The sequence below is a fragment of the Erithacus rubecula genome, assembly GCF_903797595.1.
Source record: "Erithacus rubecula genome assembly, chromosome: 10".
In the NCBI taxonomy this organism is placed as follows: Eukaryota; Metazoa; Chordata; class Aves; order Passeriformes; family Muscicapidae; genus Erithacus; species Erithacus rubecula.
The window spans coordinates 11243746-11268397 of NC_136662.1; the positions used below are offsets into that span (position 1 = coordinate 11243746).

The 24652-nt window shown below is 43.7% G+C and overlaps 3 protein-coding genes across 10 annotated transcripts in view; 2 read left to right on the forward strand and 1 right to left on the reverse strand.

The window, feature by feature from the left end:
• Positions 1–322: 322 nt before the first annotated feature.
• Positions 323–11072, forward strand: DIPK1A (divergent protein kinase domain 1A). The gene is made up of 5 exons (XM_079313683.1): positions 323–745; positions 6911–7045; positions 7341–7448; positions 8112–8288; positions 9228–11072. The coding sequence occupies exons 1-5, from the start codon at positions 692–694 to the stop codon at positions 10038–10040; spliced, it is 1287 nt and encodes a 428-aa protein (XP_079169809.1). The 5' UTR covers positions 323–691; the 3' UTR covers positions 10041–11072.
• Positions 11073–13086: 2014 nt separating this feature from the next.
• RPL5 (ribosomal protein L5) lies at positions 13087–19477 on the reverse strand. Of its 2 annotated transcripts, XM_079313688.1 has the most exons (8): positions 19352–19477; positions 18575–18644; positions 18369–18484; positions 16804–16938; positions 16049–16251; positions 15025–15202; positions 13814–13902; positions 13087–13250 (listed from the first exon to the last, which is right to left on the reverse strand). In XM_079313688.1, exons 1-8 carry the CDS (start codon positions 19352–19354, stop codon positions 13151–13153), a joined length of 894 nt encoding a protein of 297 aa, XP_079169814.1. In that variant the 5' UTR covers positions 19355–19477; the 3' UTR covers positions 13087–13150. The 2 variants fall into 2 exon arrangements, with proteins under 2 accessions (XP_079169814.1, XP_079169813.1); XM_079313687.1 differs by lacking the exon at positions 19352–19477 and having other exon boundaries at positions 18575–18719.
• A 3269-nt stretch (positions 19478–22746) lies between these two features.
• Positions 22747–24652, forward strand: part of EVI5 (ecotropic viral integration site 5) — a 70506-nt gene continuing 68600 nt past the window's right edge. For 3 of the 7 annotated variants that reach the window (XM_079313669.1, XM_079313670.1, XM_079313671.1), the window contains exon 1: positions 22789–22900. The gene's annotated coding sequence lies outside the window, so the exon portion shown is untranslated. Of the gene's footprint in view, positions 22901–24652 lie in introns of all 7 variants that reach the window. The other 4 variants (XM_079313674.1, XM_079313675.1, XM_079313666.1 and 1 more) reach the window with 3 other exon arrangements.

The following is a 24652-nucleotide window of genomic DNA, read 5'->3' on the forward strand; positions in this document are numbered from 1 at the left end:
TTCAATAGACCAGGTTGCTCAAAGCTTGTCCAACCTGGCCTTCAACTGAGGCATCCACAGCTTCCCTGGGCAACCTATTCAGGTTGTTGTCATCAACCTCACGGCAAAAAAAAATTGCTTATCTGTGTTAATATGGATCCAGGAAAACGGTCCTTCCTTATTTTGGAAGAACTATACCTTTTGGGGGTTGTTTTTGATTTTTTTTTAAAGACTGTAAGGAGCCTGCGGCTGTTTTTAATAGTCTGCCCAGTAAATGACAGAAGCCTGTTGGCAATCAACGACACGCGTTATTTATTAACTGACTTCTCCATGATCGTCCCCAGGCAGCGCCCCGAGCACTTTCTGGCAGACGCGAGGGGAGCTCGGGGGTGGCTGTCGGCTCCACGGGCTCCGGGCGGCCCTGGCGGGGAAGCGGGACCGGGACAGCCCCAGGGGCTCGGGCGGGCGGGGCTCGCCTCGCCGCCCCCGCCCCGCCTCGCTCCCGCAGCCGCTGCGCTCGCCCCTTGAAGCGGCGGCGTGAGCGCCGGCTGAGGCGGCAGCGCCCGCCCGCCGTGCCCGCTGACAGCCGCCGGTGCCCGGGACAGCCGAGCCGAGCGGAGCGGGGCCGGCAGCGCGGCTGCAGCGGCAGGCGGGGAGCGCTCCTCACCGCTCCGCCTCCGACCGCCGCCCGCTGCGGGGATGTGTGATTGCCATGGCGAGGCGGCTCTTCCCGGGGGCCTGGCTGAGGAAGCCCCACTCCGCGCAGGTAGGCCGGCCAGGGGCCGCTGCCGGCGCCCGGCCCTCCCCGCCAAGTTCCCTCCGGAGCGGGCGCCCCCCGCAGGCTCCCGCCGCTTCCCCCGGCCCGGCCCGGCGCGGCCGCCGCTCCCCTCACGCCGGCGCCTGGCGGCGGCCGGGGCTCGGCTTTGCCCGGCTGCGGCGCGCCGCTCTCGGCCAGCGGGAGGCCGGGCACGGCCGGCGGGTGGCGGGGCTCGGGAGCAGGTGGCGGCGGCCCCGGGGCCGCGGTGCCTCTCGCCGTTCGCCCGCCGCCGGATCGGGCCTGTCCCGCCGCCCCCCGCAGGACCTGTTACGCGGCGGGCGGCCCGCGGCGCCCCGCGCTCACGGCGGGGCAGCGACACCTGCGGCACCGGCGCGCCCCGGAGCCCCGCGCTGAGCCCGCGCCCTGCTCCGCACCGACCGCCCCGCTGCGCCATCCATCCTGCCCGCGCACGGACCACCGCGGGCGGGAGCCTGTGTTTTGCGTGCCTACTAACAAATTAATGTCGGGCACTTGTCTTCTGCTGCTCCACGCATTTCCTTATATGTTCGTAGACACGCTTTTGTATTTCTATATGCAGATACATGTTTGCATCGCTTCAGTTAGCAGAGTAAGGATGTTTTGGTTGGAAGTACTGTGGCTATTGAGCCGTAGGAAGTTCTGCGGTGAAATGGTAGCTGGATGTTATCCACTGGGTTTCCCCTTATCAGCTGGGTTGTATTTTAACTAGATTGTAACTAAGGCGAGCATTTGTTGAGTTGGACGAGAAAAATAATACTTACTTTTCTTATATACGCTGCTTATGTGTTTGTCATCTGTTGATATGCTTAGTGATCATTGGATTAAAAAATTTTAAACTTCACATTGGTGCCTTTTTAAAATCTTGAATGTTTGAATTTCTCCTCATCCGGAAAAGTTCCAGACAAGAAGAAATCTTCTCTTTCTGGAACTACCTGGAGTGGGATGTAATATTTAATGAGAAGCATACAGATACAATTTTACCCTCTGTAGTATTTGTTTCATGGCATGTATCTGCAACTCTGGATTCATATCACTTGGGTTTTAAGCCAAAAAAGATTACTCTAGGTCTATTTACTGAAATAGACACTTGTGCAATATTTGGATTCCCATGGCATAAAGCCTTCAATCAAATAAAAAATAATTAATAATCTATACCCTACATTTCAAATTAGGAGTCTCCAAATTGTTTGCCTTCTTTACCTTGCTGGTCTCTTTCTTATCATCATATGGCAATATCTGATTACATTCTTCTCTGCTCTTCTCAAAAATTAAAGCCCTCCAAGCAAAATATGTGATTTTAAAACCTGCTAAGAAACAAAAAGACAAAAAAATTATTTACTAGAAAAGCCAAGGGAGTTAAATGTTCGTTTCTATTGCAGATTTTAAAAAAAATCTGATTGTGCTTTCTTATACTGAGAGCTGATTTTGTATATTCTATGGACTTGTTTTAGGAGATTTAATAGTGGCTTTGTGAATGTAAACGTATTTTCCTGTGTTGGTGAATCTATGTTGATATTTGATGCATCCATGGAATGGCAGCACTATTGATATATTGGCTTTTCTTGTCACTGCATGTGACTGTTGGTACATGACAAATGTAACTGTGCTGATTGCTGAGTGCTTTATTGAGATTTGTCTCCAAAGAAGCCAATGCTCTCTAAGTGTTAGATTTAACTTACTGAGGGCTCTGAGCAAGGTGGAGAGACTTGTGCAGTGCTTCTATGCAGCATTTCAAGTAGCACACTGGGGGAGATGTTTGTACAGTGGCTGGTGCTCCAGACTTCTTGAACATTATGTTGTGAAATTAATTACCAGAACATCAGGTTCTGTGAGACAGAACTTAATACTTATTCCAGCTTCTCTGCCCTAATGGGAGCAGGATGTTAGGAGCTGGGTTGCAACAGATACTCTGTGGCAAATTTCTCTTACTTTAGGCACGCTTTGGCTTTTGTGCAGAATGCAAGATCCATAGGTAATCAGTTGATGATCTTTGAGCCTAAAAAAAGACATCCTGCCATGTGTCAGTTCATGTAAAAGGAGCAGGACACACTCTTACCTATCTTACTTCAGCCCAAAATTCAGTGTTAAGGCCTGCCTGACTAAATGCTGAAGAATGTATGAAGAATAGTAACTCTGAGGTACAAAGCTTTGCCATTGCTTAGACTGCAAATCATGTAATAATAGTAAACAAAAACAACAAAAATACCCTAAAACCTGACAAACTTTTGAACACCACTACAGACCACAAAAACAATTTAATTGTAGGATTTTACAGTTGGGTGGTTAACACTGGGGATTTTGTTTGACAAGGAGAGTTAGTGTCCCAAATTTTTTTAAGAGACATTGCCCTGAAGTTCTTTCTGATAGCTGTAGTTACCAATTGTATTGTGAGGCTGAGGACTAATCAGCGTGATTGCTTATGACCATAATAATGTAAAGAGCACTTACTTATGTGGGAGTTTGACTTTATAGATTCTGGACCAAGTTTACAGACTCTTGAAAGGTGCCTCATGGACTTCAGTAATGTACAAGAGACTGTCTTTGAAGGGCAAAAGAATAAGCAAATTTAAAGCCCCACATAGCAGAAATTTCTTTGCTCTAAGATTTTAATCCCTTCTGCTTTGCTTAACCTTTTAAGGAGAGATGTCCCATTTTCCATCTTGGTCATTATTTTATTTCAAAAGATACCTCAGCTCTGTTTCCTCACTTTGGTTACTCAGGATACAAAATAATTCTGGCATAATCATCAATAACTGGCATAATCATAAGCATCCACTGTCTGCTTTGAAAGATGTGAATGTGTCCTGTCCCTGGCATCCAAAAGTGTGGGCTAATGCTCTCAGACATCATGTCAGCCTACCTGAAGTGCCTCCTGTGATAGACAAATCAACCTGAACAGAGAACAAAACAATTTCTAGCATGATTGGCCTATCTTTTTTCATCTGTCCTTTTCTATTGCAGGCATGTAAGACAAATGGAGTGAGCAACTGATTTGGAGAAGATTACTACACTATGGTTATGTGTAATACTTTCCAGAATTAAGTTCTCTGTACTATTAAACAAAGAAACACTTTCATATTCTTTAACCATAAAAGTGTTTTAAATAAAATGTACACTCACCAAAAATCTGTCAAATTATATGTTGTATGTTGATTCACTGCCCTCCATATGCTTTGGAGTGCATCCAGGCTTGAGTTTTGCCAGAAGTGGTTTTCCAGTTCTATTTCAGGGGATGAATATCTAATTATTATTCAGTGCACATGACTTAGCAGAATATATAAGTGATGGAAGAAGTTGAATCTGTAACATCAAGCATTGCAAGTGCTTCCCTCATTCTTGCATTCCCTGGCTCATATTTAAGTCATGATGGAAGAACAGAGTTGAAAAAAGAAACTGTTTCCTTGTTTTAAACACTTTCTTCCTATTTTTGATAATTTTGGAACTCTCAGTCATTCTGTTGCCCTAAAAATGTTCTTATGACAAGTTTCCTGGCAGTTTGCCACAGTTTCAGAGTCCATCTATATGTGTTGTTCCCTAAATGCTGTCTTGGACTTCTTGCTCAGGAGCATGTTCCAGTGATCTGCACAGCAGGTGTAGGTCCCTGTGTTCAGGATGCACTGCCTGAGTGACCAAAGCAGCTCAGTAAAGCTCTGTCCCTGCATTAGGGCAGCGTGTGCACATGCCAGGTGAAGTGAGCTATATGTGTCTACACTCACAGACACATTCTGGGAAGAAAATGAAAATTAGGTAGGGGAAAGTATGGGAAGAATTCAAATAATGGTCATGCCTTTTGCTGAACATGATGAGCAAGTCCTTATCAGAAAAGTAATTTTCTTTAAAGCAGAGAGTGGAACCTTGGTTGTCTGAAAGCAGAGGGATGCTGCTGTCCATGCTCTGAACTGGCTGGGCAGCTTTTGCAAATCAAAAGCTGCACGATTCCATTGGCACAGTGCTGAGCTCAAAATAAATTCAGCTTCTCTGGAACTTCCTGCCAAATACATGATGCACTCAGATGGCATTTGGGGCAGATTTTTGGTCTCAAGTACATTCCCTTTCTGCCTAAGAAGTAGGACAGTATATACAGTATCTGTGCTGGGAGAATGGTCAGTATTCTGCAGTGGTCCTGAGGCCTGCTGGCCACTGCTGGTCTGAGGTTGTACTAAGTGTCTACAATCATTCAAAATTTCATTAAATAGCACTTTGGTTTAAAGTGCATTATAAATGTTCATGGCAGGATTCAGCAAGAAACACTGAGGAATGAACAAGGTTTGTTGTCCCAGAAGCTTTTGTTCCCAAGCAATTTTTACATATGAAACAGCTTTCCCTAAAATTGTCAGTTTTATTTCTGTTTATCTTCCCCAGATTTTGCAAGTAGTTTTCTGTGCTTCATGTTCTCCTACATAGCAGAGCTATTAGAAATAGCTTTTAAAAAACCTAAAATTATAGAACCTGCCTGTAAAAAAAATCACTGGAATAAAAAGTTAATTGTAACTCTCTGGTTTTTTACCAAGGTAGTTTTAAGATTGTGATGTGAGTGTGTGTGAAGGAGTGAAGGAATAGGGATGCACAGCTGAGGCATTTGGCAGGACCAGACCTTTAAGGACTGGAATCACCTTGGGTCTTTTAAAACTGACTTTTGCTGGATAGTTTGTTTCCAAGAGAAGCATGCTGGTTGTTTGTTATATTTTAATAAATACTGATAAATTACTGCAGTCTTTCTGTTTTTAAAAAAATTGCTTATTTGCATCTGCTGCAGTTCTGTGTATGTATGTGATGGCAAAAGTGCTCATCATTACTACCCTTCTTGGAACCTTTTCCAAACATTTGAATAATTTCTCCATGATGAACAGTCAAATTAGGACCTGTCAGTTTGGAAAAGAGATGGCATCACACAGAGGTTTGTTATGGAGGCCTACAAAATCATGTCAGATGGGGACACAGAGTGGACAGAGACTGTTCATTCTTTTCTTCCAATACATGAGCTAGGGGGTCCTAAACAAAGCTAATATGAATCAGACTTCAGCAAAATAAAGTTCAGTCCCTGACCTTGGTAGTGGATAATAGACCTGGGAATTAATTGCTAAGTTTGTTGTGGATGCTAAAAGCTTATGTGGATTTTTAAGAGAATCTGGGTAAATTGGTGAAAGATAAATGATTTGAGATTTCCTAAATATAGACTATCACATCTGGCTTAGCAAGTTCTTTTAGAGGAAACTGGAAAAACACTTATTATATATATGTTATCAGTCTTTGACAGTATCTTTTAATAGCTATTGCTGAAGATGAGGATACTGATAGAAATGGATCTTATACTGACCAAATGTAGCCGCCTTCATGCACTTTCCTTATATCCTGCTGCTAAAGCTGATCCTGATCTTCTAATTAGTTTCTTATCCTGATGTATGAAAATCAACCTGTTAGCATGCCAAACTCTGAGGAGAAAAAAGAAAAAGAAGAAAAAGTTCAACACACCCCTCCTACTTTGTAAGACACTTAGCTCTCCCTCAGTTCTTAATTTATAAATAATTTTTCCTTCTGCCCTGTGAAACTCTGTGTTTCTGTGAGGCCACAGAAACAACAGGAAAGTCATGCATACAGTTGTGGGAAGGTAAAGGTGAGGCTAGTACAGAAGAATTTTATTTGCATCATTAATAGTGTATTTCAAGGAAGGAGTGGGAGACTTGCACATGGAACCTGACCCTGATATTCACCCTGCTCATTGTATCTCTATCTTGCATATTTACACATTTACACAGATTATTTTTGACCAATTTCCTGATCTTTGGATTTGATTTACCACGAGTGGAACATAGGTAACTGGTCTTAGAAAAATGTGCACTCAGTTGAGCTCCGGGAGTTTATGATTTGATCAAATTGGTTCCTGCAGTCTGGCTTGCCCTGTGAGGGTCTGACACCTTTCCTTCTATCTATTTATATCTCAGTTTTCCTTCCACTTACGTAAGTCAAATGGACCTCCACTGTCAGTTTTGCTCCCTGAAGGAAACAAATGTTCCATATAATGCAGTCTGCTTATTTTATCACTGTGGAAGTCAAATTCCTTAAAGATGAAACAGTAAATGATGTTTGCTGCTGCTCAGTGAATTACAAACAGTGTTTCCTCTCTGTGTGCTCTAGGTGCGTCTGTCGTCAGTGCGGATCAAGTATCTCTTCATCTCCTGGTTAGTAGTGTTTATTGGCAGCTGGATCATGTATGTCCAGTACTCCAGCTACACAGAACTGTGCAGAGGACACGACTGTAGGAAAATAATAGTAAGTATATTTACTTAGTATAGCATAGTATAGCATAGTAAGTATATTTATGTAGTATAACTTTCTGAAGTGTTTGACTAATTGTCAGTGCCATGTGTGATTTAATCAAATTCTCATATTCCATCTTGCTGCAGTAAGATTATAACTTCAGTTACAGATAAAACCAGTTATGTCTCTTAACATTACTTTGGCATACAGTTATTAATTTTTTTCTTAGTTTTTTCTTACAAGAGATACAGTTGTTGCCTCCTTTCTTAGGCAATTTGTTAAATATTTTTCCCCCTGTTTGTTTCAGTGTGATAAATACAAGACTGGTGTTATTGATGGCTCAGCATGTAGTAGTCTTTGTGCTAAAGAAACACTGTATTTTGGAAAATGTTTGTCAACAAAGCCAAATAACCAGGTAAGACCTTACTCATCCACCCTAGTTTTATTATTTACCACTGAAATGTCATTGTCTGGAACGTCAGGTAGACCCTTAGGGTCAGCAAGTTGAATCTGTTTAATACAGATTATTTTGAACTTTATTTGCTGTGACAGGCAGAGTGTGTGTGTGAGTCCATATATATGTGTATAAACATACCCACATATAGATATACACACCTGTACAAAGAAGATACACTGTAATACAATTTAAGAGATATAATATGCACCTATATACTATAATGTAAATTAGTCCTGTTTGTAGAGGGATATATGCTTATTTTATACTACATGTACTTTGGCAACATACATATGTTGAATCCTTCCACAGTTTGCCAGAATGTGCATATTTGGACATCATACTGCTTCTCTGCTGCTCCTGCATCACCAATAGAAGCAGCAGCCTCGTCAGAAGCTATGCCAAGGTGGCAGTGATGCCAATCTGTTGTTTGGGAAGCTGTCCTGCAGCAGTGTGTTGTCTTTGAAGCTGCCATTGTTCAAATTGCCCTATTCATTGTCTACACACAGGATTCAGTTTCTGATCTGTGTTGCCATTTGACTCTTGAAGCAGTGGTTGGAGGACAGGTGATCTTCAGATGGACTTCTACAGTGTTTTATACCTTTCCTTTCTTTACCTGCATAGATCTATTTAGGAATCTGGGGGAATCTGCAAAGTGTTATAAAATGCCAGATGGAAGAAGCTGCTCAACTTGATTTTGGTACTGACCCAGAACCAAGGAAGGAAATAGTCCTATTTGATAAACCAACAAAAGGAACCACTGTTGAGAAATTCAAAGAAATGGTATATGGTCTTTTTAAAGTAAGTATATTCTTATTTATTCTGACAAAAAGGCTTGTTTTCTTGAAGCTGGAGAGAATACCCTGTTGTATGAGCCTTGTTCAAGGGTAGGCTAGAAAAATAATCAGCACAAAAATAGTCCTTCCCAGAGGTGCTTATCTTGAAGTTTGAAGTAACTAATTATCAGGGTTTTTTCCTTTCTCTTTAAATGATGGAAGCTGGAATTCTTCTTGTACACCTAGTTCTTGCTAGCATTGGTATAGAAAAACATGATGTAAGGCTGATGTCAGTTGTCATGCATTACAGCAGCTTTGTCTCTATCAATGGTGAGCAGCAGGTGGATTAGGGTAGGTTTTAGGAAAATTTGGAAATTTTTCCAAATTTTCTAGTTGAAAATGGAACAGTTCTGATTCCAGCAATGGCTTCTTTTTCTGCAGTCCTACAATGGAGGTGGTAACATCAAATAACAAAATTAAACATTTCATTGTAATTATGGAATTTGTACTCAGTTTTGTCTTGGTACCCTTAATAATTGGACAAGATGTAGTTGATAACATTATTCCTCTACATTTTTAAGGTATAATCAGCTGAAAACTAAACCTGATCTAACTTTTGAATTCTGCATACTTTTTCTTAGAGAATATTGAACAAGCTACTTGATAAAATTTGTCTAAAGACTGATCCCAACAAGAACAATGATTGAATTTTAATATTTGCATTTTGAAGTGCAAAGGAAGGCAGTGCTTTCAGAGGATTGTATGCTCAGTGCCTGTGAAAACAGAACAAAAAGAAAGCTCTGCAGGCAGCTGATGGCAGGTCCTGCTACATCCATAACCAATGAAAACCAGAACATACCCAGTTATTTGTATTATTCATAGAAGGAGAGTAGCAGGAGGTAGAGTGATGGATTGGGGGTAGCTAATGAAGTCATACCTAATCTTTTTCATTTGTTGCTTTTAGGCAAAACTGGGTGAACAAGGAAATCTTTCAGAACTGGTTAATCTCATCCTGTCTTTTGCTGATGGAAACAAAGATGGAAGAGTCTCTTTGCCAGAGGCAAAATCTGCATGGGCACTCCTACAGCTAGAAGAGTTTCTGTTAATGGTGATCTTGCAGGATAAAGAGCATACTCCCAAGCTGATAGGTTTTTGTGGGGATCTCTATGTGACCGAAAGAGTTGAATATACCTCTCTCTATGGAATTAGCCTTCCATGGATTATAGAACTGCTCATTCCCTCTGGCTTCAGAAGAAGCATGGACCAGTGGTTTACTCCATCATGGCCAAGAAAGGCAAAAATAGCTATAGGGCTTTTAGAATTTGTGGAAGATATTTTCCATGGACCTTATGGTAACTTTCTTATGTGTGATACAAGTGCCAAAAACTTGGGATATAATGATAAATATGATCTGAAAATGATGGACATGAGAAAAATAGTGCCAGAAATTAATTTGAAGGAAATAATTAAAGATCGTCAGTGTGACTCAGATCTGGACTGCATTTATGGTACAGACTGTAGAACACTATGTGACCAAAGCAAAATGAGATGTACCACTGAAGTAATTCAGCCAAACTTAGCAAAAGCCTGTCAGCTCCTTAAAGACTATCTGCTTCGTGGTGCTCCTTCTGATATCCATGAAGAGCTAGAGAAACAACTGTACTTGTGCATTGCCCTGAAAGTCACAGCAAATCAGATGGAAATGGAGCATTCTTTAATACTCAATAACTTAAAAACTTTACTGTGGAAGAAAATTTCTCATACAAACGATTCGTAGCTTCTCCACCAGCAGAAGAGAGTATTGATGCCTGCCACTAGAGGTGGCCTAAGACATTTGATGAAAACAATCTGCACCTTTTAAAAAAGATATTTCTTTACTCAGATTTTATGAATGGTTCTTTCAGTCCTGCCCTTCAGTCAGTAACTCATGACAGGGCTTCTCAAAGAATGAACATGCCACTGAATGATCAGGCAGAGGCCAGAAGTCCTTCTGGTGTTCAGTGCTGTTATGGAAACAAAAACTCTGCATGCTTGACTGTTTTGTGCACTTTGTCAGATCCTGAACAGGTTGAAAGTGTTCACTGTGCCACCACATCAGCTGAGGGAACATCCTCCATTTCTGTGAAAAACACTGCTCATTTGTGAAATACCTGCAGAGGATTTTTTCCTAAGCAGTTTTATGAAGAATCACCACTACTGCAAGTCATGTGTCCAAGTCCAAGCTGCTGTTATGAATAAACTGAACTGTGAGATTGAAGTTTACTAATACCTTGGCATGGCAGAATTTGCACATTAAATAATTTTTTAACTGTGGAAAATTATAATTTTATTCTAGAATGGATAGGTTGTGAGACAAATCAGATTCTGTTTACACATTGTTACCTCATGCCTATGTCTTGAATGTTTCAGTAGTTCAACATTTTTAATTAAGTCATTGTATGATGAGCCCTGTGGCAGCCAAGAATTTTAGAACATTATTCTTACTCATCTGTATGGTTTAGCAGCAATACCAGCATCTGTTTCAAAAACTTCAACCCAAATTAAGCTGTAGCAAATAGTGAAAAGCAAGTTTGTGGACTAAGCCATAGTATGAAAACTGAAGTCAGTTTTTAAAAATACTGAATAGCAGACATGTCCAACCAGTTAAAAAAGGAAGTTCGCATAGTGCTCTGTCATGAGAAACAATTGATAGTTGTGGATAGTCTTGCCTCTTTACTGTCCCTTCCACATTTAGCTACAGACCTGCACTTCAATTTTTCTTAACTACTGCAGGAAATATGTAAGCAAGAGCTAGACCTGAATTTTAAGACAGAAGCCAGATTGTTCAGGATTGTGCAATATTGCTCAAATGGGAGCTTGAGGTATTTTCCAGCTCATTCCTAGCTGTTACTAAGTGAGCTGCAGTGTGTTCTTTTTTTCTAGTAGCATCTATGAGTCACTGTTAAGACTCAAGTCAAAAGTAAATAAGTATCACCTGATCCTGACAATCCACAAAGCATGATCACTCTACCACCTTTAATCTGCACCCTTGTATTTTTCAGATTTACATCTGTGTTCATGATTATGCAGAATTGGATGTCCATAATACACATGAATACATGATCAATACATCCCTATTGAATGTTTAATTTAAAAGTGCTTTAGGTATGAAATTGTTCAATCTTTATGATTTTAATGGCAGTTGTCTGTATACTTCTGAATCCTGGCCCCTTAATTCATTTTCAGCAGAGGTAAGAACAAGCTTTAAGTATTTGAAAGGTTAACTGCTCTAGGTATCCTGTCTTAAATCATTCCTAGAATGGTAACACTGAAGTACAGCACCACAAAGTAATTTCTCCATACCAGATGTAATAATGTGCAGCTTGGGTTAGGATTGTTTTGTGAACATCGGCCTTTTAGTTTAAGAAACACTATGCTCATGCTAATTATTGTCTTGAACTTGCTAATGTGCTCCAACTTGGAACTAATGAGTATTTGTAACCAGCAATGCACTAAAAGTGTAAAGTGGTCATGTTCTTGGTGAAAAAAAAAAATTTAAGAGTGACTGCTACTTGGGCAGAGATTACTTAAAATACCCAAGGTCACTGGGTAACCTAACAACTGGAGAATGTTTGATAGTGCAGTTTGTTGTACAGAATCTTCATTTTTATTACTGTTGCATCAAGTTGAAGCTTTCATTGGGAAAAAAAATACACTTTTGTTTACAGTATCACAGGCCTCTTTTTTTTCAATAGTGGTATTTACACCAACTACTAGAACCTCAGAGCAAACCATTCCTCCACATAGCCTACTTGACTGGTGTTTAAACTGTGCAAACAGTTTCTCTGAATCTATTGGGAAACTTACTGGCACATGGAAGTGTCTGTTAAGCTGACAGGGAGGAGGCAGAGCACCAGGGCAAGACAAGGCTGGTGAAGAATCCTTCTGTTCCAGGTGGCTCAGGCTGCAGGGGGAAACACAGACTGGGCTCTGGGTGGGAGCCTCCCTTCAGGATAAGGAGATGAAAGCTGGTGATGGCTGAGCTGGGTGAACACAGAGGGGAGGCAGGACTGAGGAGGTGGACATGGGCATCAGGGGAAGGGGGGGAGTGTGAGGGGTATAAAAGCCCAGGGGTGCTCTTCACCTGGGAGCATCTCCAGCTGTTCCTGCACCAGGAATAAATGGCTCTGCTAAGGGAACTCTAGGGGTGAACTGGAAGGGAACATGGTCTGGCTGAGTGGGGAGTGTGTGTGGGGTAAAGGTTCTGCTGTTTAACTGCCAGGGAGTCTCAGGAACATTTACTTAACAAGGATTCTGTGCCTAACCCAACTATGCAACTTAGAATTAATTCTCTTAGCAACTAAATAATGTGAAGTATTCAGCTCAAGACAGTACCTGTTTCAGTAGCAGCCAAAGCTTGGAGTTGACAAGTGCCTGAAAGCCTCAGGCTACCTTTGGGCAGAGGCTTTAGAACTTAACTGTTTTTTAGGAAAAAAACTTTTTTTTCCTATCATTCAGACATCTCCCCAAATATGAAGTATGCTAAAAGAATTGTGAAGGTCAGGTATAGCCTTTAAAAAAAAATTTACATCTTTCTCTAGTTAGATGCAGCAAGCTCTTATACTTAGTCCTTGATACTAACCATACCTAAAATTAATCAAATTGATTTCCTTCTCTTCCTTATAAAAGTAATTCAGATGCAGCAGCCTTGGTCTTTGAAGTCTGTCACCTCTTTTATCTGAAAACTCCATTCACACAGTAGTTTGAGAGGGGAGAAAAAAACCTTTTCAACTACAGAAAATAATAAAAAATATAAAAGATATAAATAAGCTGATCTTATACAGTTGCTTCCTCAATAAATTTATTGCAACTTTTTCAGAACCTTCACAGAAAACTGTGGAAGTTGTCTTAACTCTCAGTTCTGCGTTCCTGGGCCCTGAGGAAGCTGGCCTTCTTCTGAGCAACACGGTCTTTCTTCTGGGCAAGGGACATCTTGGGACAGTTCCATCTGCAATGGAAACACAGTGTGCAGTAGGTCGAAAGAAAAAAAGCAGCAGTGCATCAGTGCAGTGGAGAATATATTTCCACTTCTGTAACATGTTTGATTTCCTCATAATGATCTAAAACTGTAGTTAGGGCACCACAAAAAGCATGGTTGAACAGTTTTAATTTCTAGAGGGAAACTCTGTACTCTCTGTGACTGAATAATAGACATTAGCAAGCCCAATGCAATAGCTGTGTCTTGATTTCTTGTCTCAAAATAGCTTGACAAAATAGTCAATGAGCTCTTGGCTGAAGCAGCTTTCCCACTGAAAACACTGGGACCTGAAGGTACATACTATTACATTTATTCAAACCACAAGCATTGTTCATTTTGATTTTTTAAATAGTTAAGAGCTCTTGAGTTTCCTATTTCTACTGCTAGTTAACTGCAAAGTTATACAGAACTGCTTCTATCTTAATCTGGTCCAGAACACATGACTGGCGACACAACTGCAAAACTGCATTATTTGTTTTACTGTAAGATATTGCCAACAGTCACACAGATGTTAAAAAGAATGAGAATTTTACCTCTTTTTCTTGACTTCTCTCTTGGGTTTCTTTTCATGGACTGGATTGTCCCGTATAGCAGCATGGGCTTTTTTATACATTTCTTCCATCTTGGAGAAAAAGAATAAAAGAATTAAATTTATCATAGTGATCCGGTTTTAGGATTACCAGAAATCCAAGATCCTGTGCCTGCATTGTCCCCAGGCATTCAATGCTGCTGCTCTGTTTCAAATGCAACTCTGGCTCCATAATGGCACAAATTTTAAGAATACTTCTGCTGCTAGTTAATTATGACCACTAAGATCTCAGTTGTGAAAAAATTTTTAGATGTACAAATAGCAAGTGTCTATCTAGTGACCTAAGTCCTAGACTCACTTCATTTGTTTGCTTAAAAAGCAGATGAAGTTGGCATTTACATTACTTTATTTTTAGAATTTATTAGAAAAAACTAACAACTAACTAAATTTATAAAAACCCCAATACCCCACTGAAATGAAGGGACAGAGAATGAAGCTTGCTGTAGCCTAAAAAGGGGATATGAGGGAGCTATGTTTTAAAGCTCCAAGTTCATTTACTAGAAGAACCAAGCAAGAATATTACAGGCAGCAGGACAAGCCATCTGGAAGGAGCTTAATACTCAGAAAAAGTAGAAGCAGCACCTCTGTATTCATGTCCATCTTCTAGTATTTTGGTAACTAAAATGTGAAGTAGTACTAAAATAAAGTCTATGACAGTCTAGACTTCCATTAAATGCTACCATAGACTCTCTCTAATTACCTGGAAAGCAGAACTCCCTTCTAGGGTGACACAAACAGCATCATAGATTTGACCCACAACCACATGCTCACTCTCAGTTACAAACACTACAGCTGCAGAAATGACAGGTTGTGGGGCAGGACATGAAAAGAGCAGAGTCTGTACAGAAACTTCTAATTTAGTTTCTCTATTAGGGAGGGGATAAAGTGGTCCAGCACAGATCTAGGTCCTGTAAGCCTGGATTTATAGGCAGAATATTAGATTTCACAGCAAGCAAAGAAGTCCCACTTTTAGAAGTTCTACAGTAAATTATAGAGCCATTCATGAAGGAAAAAAATACTTTCTTTACATGGGTAACATACAACATGAGTCACGTAATTTTATGTATCAGACTTATCTGCATTATTAGAGCAGTCACTACGCAAGACTTATCAACATGTCTAAGAATGCCCAAGCTCCAGCAGCATCAACCTTACCCCGTCAGGTGTTACATTGTTCTTTATGTACTGGGAGAACTGTTTCTTGTAGGCATCTTCATCCTCCTCCATCAGGTACCGCATGTAGTCGGCCACGTTCTGGCCCATGATGTGCTTGCGGTGAACCTCAGCATTGAACTCTTTGCTTTCCGAGTCGTAGCCAGGGAAGCGTTTGGTGCTGTCAAACAGCAGGTACAGGCACGTTAAGGCTCTAATTTAGAGGCTAAGATGCACACTGGAATGACTGATTCTCCTACAGATAATGAGGGATAGGACCCTCTAATAAACAAATAAAAGTTTTTAAGTTCATCTCAGCTGCCATCAGTCCCGTCTTGAAACACTGCAGCACATCATCTACACACCATGGACCAACTACAGTGTGCTCAGTCACTGCAAGCATCATCATGTAGCAGCCAAGTCAGAAAAACTGGACAATTAGCAAAGAATAGGACAGCATGGGAGAGGGTAGGAAAACACACAAAAGAACAAGATTTTTTGTTTCTCCACTGGTGCTAGCAGAAAGCAGCACTCAGCTGTAATATCAGTGTTAGGTAACAGTGAAAACATCCACATGGAAGTTCTCAATGAAGATGGATTGCTCAGACTTACATTGTACTGACAACTGTAGCAAATACTAGTGGATTTGAACCTCTATGGTGTTTTTTTCACAGTGAAGTTAATACCTACACACAATTTGGTGAAGACTTAAACCAAGCAAATACCCTTTGAAGATCTGACAAGGGCATTCACTTGATTTTTAGTAAAAGCAACAAGATAGCTCTTTAGTGTCTACAAGTTTCATAACGTCTCTTGACAGTCTTAAGATTCCCAGCAGCACTATCAGAATTGCATTAGAAGATTAAAAACCAGCCAACAAAAAACTTCCAAGCCCAGAACCTAATTACATAACCATTACCGTATCAGTACAAAATTATTTCAGCATAAATTGATTAGTATAAGTAGACTGTCACATACAGAAGCATCTCAGGCTAACCCTGAAGAAATTCTTTGTAACGCACATTACCTATGAGGGATAGACAGCCCCCCATCCACTGCACCCTTCAGAGCACCAAAGACTTTGTTTCCAGTGGTAGTTCTGGCAAGACCTGCATCCAGGTAGCATGTAAAAGCACCAGGCTTGCCATCCACACTTTCCACATTGTACTCATCACCAGTGACTTCAACTTGGCCTTCATAGATCTTATCAAGGCCAAATTTATTCAGAAGCTGCAGGGAAAGAAAACGGACTTTTGAAATTCCCTCCGTTTATTGATAGTAATAGAATTACCACTACTTTAAAATGTAAATTTGCAGTAGAATTCTGCTTCTAACAAATTTTTTTACAAAATGTATGCACCCAATACTAATAACAAAGCTCTTTACAGCCACCACTGTAAGCGTGCCTGTTAAGTTCCAACCTTCTGTTTCTACAGGTACACCACTGAACTTAAATTCATGAACCCTTGTGGAAAATGGACGGCTGCTGTTCATGTGTTTTCGAACTCTAAAAGGTCCATTTCTTACATTTTTATCCTCATTCCCTCCCTCCCCTCCTCTACCAAACTTAAGGGCTGAGACATAAAACGGGGCTGCTGCAGCTGAGATTGCAAGCTGTCATACCTCTCACTGTAACTTGACAGTCACAAGACACATCAAATCTATTATGGCAGCAAAAGTTACTATTCTGAGAACGCCAAAGACTGAGGTGGGCTGGCAGAGCAGGGAGGAAGTGGTGTGTCCCTTCCCAGAGGGGGCAGGGCAGAGAGCAGCAGTACGTACCCTGCGTGCCAGCAGCAGGCCGGTGCAGTAGGCGGCGGCGTAGTTGGTCAGGCCCACCTTGACACCGTACTTGGGCAGCTCGTGGGCGTAGGCAGCACACACAATCATGTCCCCCTCGATTCTGGCATAGGCAATCTGGCAACAAACACACATTAGTGCTCCACCTCTGGGGCTCCTGCATGGTTCCTCTGACACCTACTGAGCCAACACGAACACTGGATCTGAGTGTGCAAAAACCTGATCTCCACATGCAAGCTCAAGGAGCAGTGCCGCTTTCATTTCTTGGGGGGGTTGCTTGTTTTCGCAAAAGAAGTAATCAGCTCGAGCAAAGACACAAAGAATTCAAATCTGTATTAGACCAGCTAACATGTTTGTCAGCACCAACTGGTAATTATCTTTCCACATAGATCAAGAGGCCAGAAACTGCCTAGAAAAGCAAGACTTCAAAGAATCATTATGAATGGGGATGAATTTTGTCCTGTTTTCTAATACATTTCAAAAAATACAAGAAGCATGTGACACTTTGTGGTTACACTGTTAGTAACCTTATGGAATGATTTTACTAACCACAGTCTGAGACCATCATCATCCCAGGGTCTCCCTGTGGGACAGAGGACTATCAGATACATTTCTGCTGTTCCTTTCATGTACAGAACCTTTTCCTTTTGACTCTCACACTTCTCTACATCCAAATGTTGTCCCATTTCTGCAGGATTCTGACATACTGGAAAGGCACCATCAGTCAAATGTAAGCCCTGCCACCCACTGATTTTCACTTTGGGTTACATTAATGATTGAACTGACTGTTCTCAGTAGGTAACTACTCTAAGAAAAAACAAGTTAAACTCAGTTGCTTCTTTTTTGACCTCGACAATATATATTTATTATACAATAAGCATTCTTAAGTTTTTAACTTCAAACTAATCAAACATTCTAAAAATTAAACAAGAAAAGTGAGCCACAGTGAGGAACTGCATATGATGCTACACACAACCACATACTTAATTACCAGGAAAAAGTGCCTACTGCTCTTGTTTACCAGCCTCCTTTCACCTCACAGGAAAGCCATCATAAGGCCTCAGTGCCTCATGTGAGCCACACATCATGGAAACAGAACTCTCAAAAGAGAAGGCACCTTTAGATACAGCACAAGTCAGTGCAGGTTGACAGGTCACACTGTCAACTTGGTTGTCTTCAGCAAAGCAAAAAAGCACCTCTTTTTGAAGCCCTTTAAAAACAGCAGAAAAACCCCCACAAAACCACAACCTCAGAGACATCTTCCCATTCCCAAGAATATTCTACTTATCCAAGCATCATTAAAGCAATACAATCTTACACTGCAAATAAACTCACAGCAAAAGTGCTAACACCTGTAAAACATTTTTTCTACAATACACACGGTTTATTACTGAAGTTATGATAACACTGAAGACTGTCCTCCTCTAAAGAGCAGTTTTACAATACAAGTACTGAGCAGACCCGGCCTAAGAAAGCCCAGGTGCTCCAAGCACTGCTCTGTGCTGACTTCACCCTGGCAGGAGAGCAGCAAACACCGCAGGCCTTACCTGGCAGATGATGTCTCTGTTGGTAACACGCACAATCATCCTGTACTTAGGAGTGTTGTACTTGTTTTTATCTTGAATTACCAAACGTTTGCGAGCATAGTAATCAGTTTTCCCCTCTGAAAAACAATTGCAGTGTGCAAGATGTGTGAACAAAGTACGAATATTCACCAAGAGCATTTAATTGTGTGTTACAGAGAATTTAATACCTCTCCTTCTCCTGAATTTCACTTGGTATCTCTTGAAGTATGCCTTATTCTTGACAACTTTCACGAACCCCTTGGGTAAGAAACATAAACTATGAGTTATGACCATATAAACCCTGTAAGCCAAGGCCATTCTAACTAAGTAAATGTCATGAATAAAACCATAGTGCAATCAGGAATTAAACAGATTTTCTCGTATGTTTAGGTAAAACAGCACCATAAAAACGAAATAAAAAAAACAAACCCGGAACATCAAACGCCATAAATTCTACCCCTCGCACAGGAACTAATGTTTTAATAGAACACCAAAGTGCACCTTTTACCAAAGTATCTTTGAGCTGAAGGCCCGTCCGCACGGACCGTGCTCATTTCCCGGCACTCCCGCACACCCAGTGACTTCTCCGGCCCGCTCTGCCACGGAGCCGCTTCCCCGGCAGCCCCCCCGCCCTCAGCCAGCCCGACAGCCGCACGCCGGGCCCGCCGCGGCTGCTGCAGGGCACCGCGGGCTGCATCAGCCCCGGCCCAGCCGGCACCGGCGGGGCCCGGCAGGACGCGGCCCGTGGGGGCAGCACAGCCGGTCACGGGGCCGGGCCGGGCCCCGCCGGAGCCCCTCGAGCCGCTTGCGGCGCAGCCCCGGCAGAACGGCAGCCATGGCCACGCCGGCGCCCGACGGCCGCCCCGAGCCCGCGACAATCGGGCGCCATCCGTGCGGGCAGCGCGGCGCGGCGGGCGCGAGACGACGGACGCGATGCCCCCGAACCCCCCCGTGCCGATACCGACCATCGTGCCAGGCACTGTCCGGTCCCTCAGGCCGGGGCCCGCTCTGCACAACGACTGCGCTCGGCAGCAAACGGGAAAAGGCCGCGCGCGCCGCGCAGCCGCAGCTCCTGCCCTGCCCGGCAGGGCGGGGCCGCGCTCGCGCCCTGCTGCCCCCTGCCGGCCCGGCGGACCGGGCGGGGGCGGCTCCCGCCCGGAGCGCTCCTGCGCTGCCCGCCGAGCCCCCGGAGCGCCGCCGAGCCCCCGGAGCGCCGCCGAGCCCCCGGAGCACCGCCGAGACCCCGGAGCACGGGCCCGGAGCCCCGCGGGCGCACCTACACCGCCAGCACTGCAGACATGAGGTGCTGGAGCGAGTCCGGAGAAGGGAAACGGAGCTGGGGACGAGTCGGAGGATGGATGGGTGCTGTGAGGAGGAGCGGCTGAGGGAGCTGTGGTTGAGCCGGGCAGCAGGAGGCTCAGCGGAGACATTGTCACTCTGCAGGACTGCCTGAGAGCAGGTTACAGCAACATGGGGGTCAGCCATGTAACCAGAGATAGGACAAAAAGACGTGGGCTATAGCTGCATTAGGAGAGGTTTAGGATGGACATTAGTTTAGAATGGACATTTCTCCACAGAAAGGAAGATTGGAGTTGGAATGGGCTGCCCAGGGAGGTAGGTGGTGGAGTCACCATCCCTGGAGGAGTTTAGGACTGGACATGGCACATAGTGCCATGGATTAGTTGATAAGGTGGTGTTCAATAAAAGCCCTGACTTGATGAGCTCAGAAATCTTTTTCAACTTAATTGATTCTGTGATATCAGAGAAAACACAATTCTGAGGAAAAAATAATATTGCTATCATCTAATGTCTACATATAATGCATGATGGCTTCCAAGTCTCCTTATGTTAAATGCTGGGGTAGTTATTAGCCAGGGATATATCACAGAGAAGGGATTCTTAAACAGAACAAATCCATAGATTTGGTCTTCTTAAAAGTCACCAATTATGTATGTTTTAATTCCTGTCATTTTCTAGGGAAAATTTCCACAATCAACCAAGCAGCAAGTAATTTAAAGCATCAAACTAACCGAAATCTGAGTTGAATACTGTTCTTACAATAAATTATAGCTCCTTAGGATTATTGATATGTTATGAATTAAAGCAATAATACAGACTTGCATGTATATATACATACCCTAGATCAAACAGGTCAAGTGGCATCAGACAGTAGTGAATCTGCATTCCTGATGCATTTGTCTGCATATGCTCATTCATTGCACTAAAACAATACCAACAATCCACTTTGCTAGTTATACATAAAATAATATTAAAAAATATATTAATTTGATAAAAATAACGAAGAAAATGAAAGAAAAATATTTACCACATACTACATCATACAGTGTGGTTCCTACTTGGTAGGGACCTGCCTGCTAGCTTCAAAAGTAATTTAACAGTCTGAAAGGATGTTATAACGAGATAGAGATTGGCCTCTCTTCCTCAGCAACTAATGACAAGAGAACATAGCCTCGAGCTGTGCCAGGGGAAGTTCAGGTTGAATATCAGAAAGAATTTTTCCCCTGAAAATGTGGTTAAGCTTTGTAAGTGGTTTTCCACGGAGGTGGCATAGTTACAATCCCTGGAGGAGTTAAAGAAATGACTGGATGTGGCACTTAGTGCCTTTGCCTAATTGACAAAGTTGTGACCAGAGGTTGGACTCAGTGATCTTGGAGATCTTTTCAACCTACATAAAAAATGATTCTGTGATCTAATAATGAATTTTAGAAAGTTCAGAATTCTACGTGCTTTTCAATTTGTACAGGAAGTATCTCTAGCAGAGCACATTGTTTTTTCTCCCCTCTGACATATAAATCCAGTCTTCAAAAAGTCTGCTGCTACTACCGGGCAGTTATTTCCATGACAAATACCCAACAGACAATGGAATCATAAGCAAGACTTGACTTTTTGCTACATAAGGAAAAACAAAATCGATTTCTTGTTCTTAAAAAAGAAGTCTTTTTACTCCTCAAATAGCTTACCACGGCAAAAATCAACCTGTTAACCTACCACACCCACGTGCTTTCTTGCTCATTACCACCTGGCTTTATTAGCCCCACCCCAGCATCTCTTACAAATTCAGGATAAGTGGCTCCTCTGGCCTTTAGTGACAATGTCTGTTAGAAGGGTGACTGCTGTTCATGCACACTCTGAACATGTTAAGGTAAAAGCTAGTAATTTCAATGCTTTAAGGAAGTACCTTTTATTCATGACATATTGACAGGGGAGTAAAAGCTTTCTTTTTTCCCTTTAATGCTATTTCTCGATTTCTCTTGTATGTGGTATTTTTACTTAGGTGTGTTCTCGAGAGCAAGGTATCAAGCAGGGGGTTTAGACCAATGTTTAGTATTTGTAAGTCTCTTGGTCTGGTGAAACTGATGCTTGAGCAGCATATCCTGCAAGAGGAGACTTTCTCCCTGTTTGTCCACAGTGGACTCAAGGCAGTAAATCTGTTGTCTGTGACTGGACTGATCCATGTGGTCACTTGTAGGAATTGTTTTGGATTTTTTTTTTTTCCTGTTGCTTGCAAGAGTAACAGTCTTATTTCAGTGGAAAAGCGTTTGGCTAAAGACCTGGCCAATAACCTATCCCTGCTATTACTGCATACTTTTTTTTCTAAGAGTGTATTCTTTGCATACTTGGATATAAAGCAGTATTGTAGAGTACTATACATATTCTCGTAGTGTTGGAGTTGTTTTCTTATTTTTTTTTTAATAAAAATTATTTATTAGAGGTTTTGTTAGAATTCTTCCAAATGAAAATTTTTGTATGGCTTTGTCTAGGAGTCTCTGCTCACTGTAGCAGGACAATGGCGAATGGCTCATTATTAGATGGGGAGCTGCTCCGGGCAGACAGTCTCTCTCCCAACTGTTTGTGTAACCTAATCGGCATCTGGCTGAAACGTGCCAGACTAATGTGTGTAGGGACGGGCCCGTCTAGCCCGAGGCGGTATTGCTCCCGGAGAACGCGTTACTGTATGCAGAGACGGCATTATGGAAATGCCTGGGCAGACGCTCCGATGACACCAAACCCCAGCTCTCCGCGGAGCAGGGGCTTCGCCCTGGCTGCCGGTGGCGCGGTGGCTTCGTGCGGCCACCGTGAGGAGCCGTGAGGAGCGAGCGCGGGCGGCGGGGGCGCCGCGACCCGGGGCCGGGCGGGGGCTCGGCTCACGGCAGCGGTGACACAGCGGGCGGCTGCGCGAGGGCAGCACACGAGCGACCCGCACGCTGCGGGGGCGGCTGGCCGCCGGCCTTCCAGCGAACGGCATCGGGACCCCGACAGCCGGCGGGCAGCGCGGCGGGGCAGAGAGCAGAGCCGCCGCCCGCCCCTCCCGGGGGGCCCGCGGGCCGGGGCTGCCCCTCGCGGCGGCTGCGCGCCCAGTGCGCCTGCGCGCGGCGCGGGCAGGGACGTGGCCCGGGAGCCGGGGCCGGCGGAGCGGCGCGCGGGGCTCGGCGGGGCGCGGACGCCGATGCCCGCACGCGCCGCCGCCTCCCGCCGCGGGCAGCGCTCCCAAGGTGAGGCGCGCCGGGCGCGCGGCCCCGCCGCGGGGGGCGGGGGGCGGCTGGGCCCGGGCGGGGCGCGGCGATCGCGGCCGCGCTGTCCCTTCCCCTCGGGCGACGGCGGGGCCGAGCCGAGCTGTGTCGGGGCAGCGCCGGCCGCCCCCGCCCGGGCCCTCCTGGCGCGGTGGGCGGCGGAGCGGGCGGCGCTGCCGGGCGGGGTGAGGGGAGGGGAGGCCGCGCTGCGCGGCCCTGCCCGGCTCGGGGACCGCGGGGCCGGCGCGTCCCGGCCCCTCCGCGCCTCGGCCCGGCGGGACACGAGTGGGCGGCGGGCGCGGTGCAAGTGCCCTGAGGCAGCGGCTGCGGGAGGGGCCGCGGCCCGGGAGCCGCCGGCGGGTCTGTCTGCAGAGGGCGAGTCCTTCCTTGGCTTATCGGCGTAATGCCGAGCCGGGAACCCGCGGGTCTGTCATTCTTGAGCGAGATAATTTTAATTTTCAAACGCGAGAACTCTTGCTGCATCAGCCTGAAAGAGATTATATAATGAGGGTGAAGAGTCGATAATGATCTCCTGGCTATTTGTTATGCATTCCTGGTTTAGTTATTCAGTTATGGCTGTGCTTCTGTGCATCCATGTAACACCTGCTAATCGTCAGCATTGATAAAGCAATATTGTAGCAAACGAGAAATTGGCTGGTACGAATTTCAGTTTCTAGCGTGAGCTGCCATTAACGCTGCCTGTATCAAAACACTTCATTCCACATCAGCCTAAGATAGCTTTCTTTTCAAAGATCACTTACAAAAGACCTAGAAAGCAGATGCTGATACAGAGAAGGACGGATAATATCCAATATGTTTTACTTATCTCCAAACGTATTTGCAAAAAATTCAATCTTTTTCCTTATTTTTTAAAAAATCAGTTTTCTTTGCGTTCCTAGAGGAGATGGTAGTTGAATCTTGTTTGGTTTACCGGTAGATAGCATTAAAATGTTTTGTATAAATGTGCCTGTTTATTTCTCTTCCCTTTCCCAGTGGGAGTTGTCAGCTTTGATCACAATTGTTCAGCTCTCTATTTATGCTTATAAAGATTTAAGGCTTATTTTGAAATGCAAAGATATGAGTTCTTTCTCAGGCAAGGATTAGCAGAGGAAATAGAGACAGCCGGTGAAAGAAGGGCATGATCAGGAGAAAAGCACTCAGTATTATGAGTCAGCATTGCCTGAATTTTATCAAGTGGGCTGACAGCAGCTGTAGTGATTGTTGCTGAGTGTCCATCCAGCCCCACAGCTCTTCGAAGAGGAACAGATGTTTGGAGAAGAAAGCTGCAACAGAACAGCCCTACTTCCTTCCCATATCTCTTCCTACACTCCCACAGGCTGAGGCTTAAGGACCTCTTGAGCTACAGCTGGTGGCTTGGATATTTTGTTTTGGTAGTGTTGGTTTGTTTGGCTGGGTTTTTTCAAATTGCTTTTTGTATCTTTGTCTCTTGTGGACTTGATAATTGCTGTTGAACAAGTAAACAGGAGGTGGTTGGAGTAGTTGAAAGGAGGAGAGGAGAAATGCCCTTCCAGATTTATGGCAGAAGAAGGAATGGAGAAAATGACATGCCTAAACAGTTACTATTAGTTTATTTTCTGAGTAAGGCTGATAGTAAACAGAGAAGTTTTAAAAATGGGAAGACAAGCCATTTGTCAGTGAATTTTGAAAACCAGAAATGCTTACTTTGCTATTTCAATGTTCTAATATCAGTATTTAGAAGGGAGAAAACAGCTG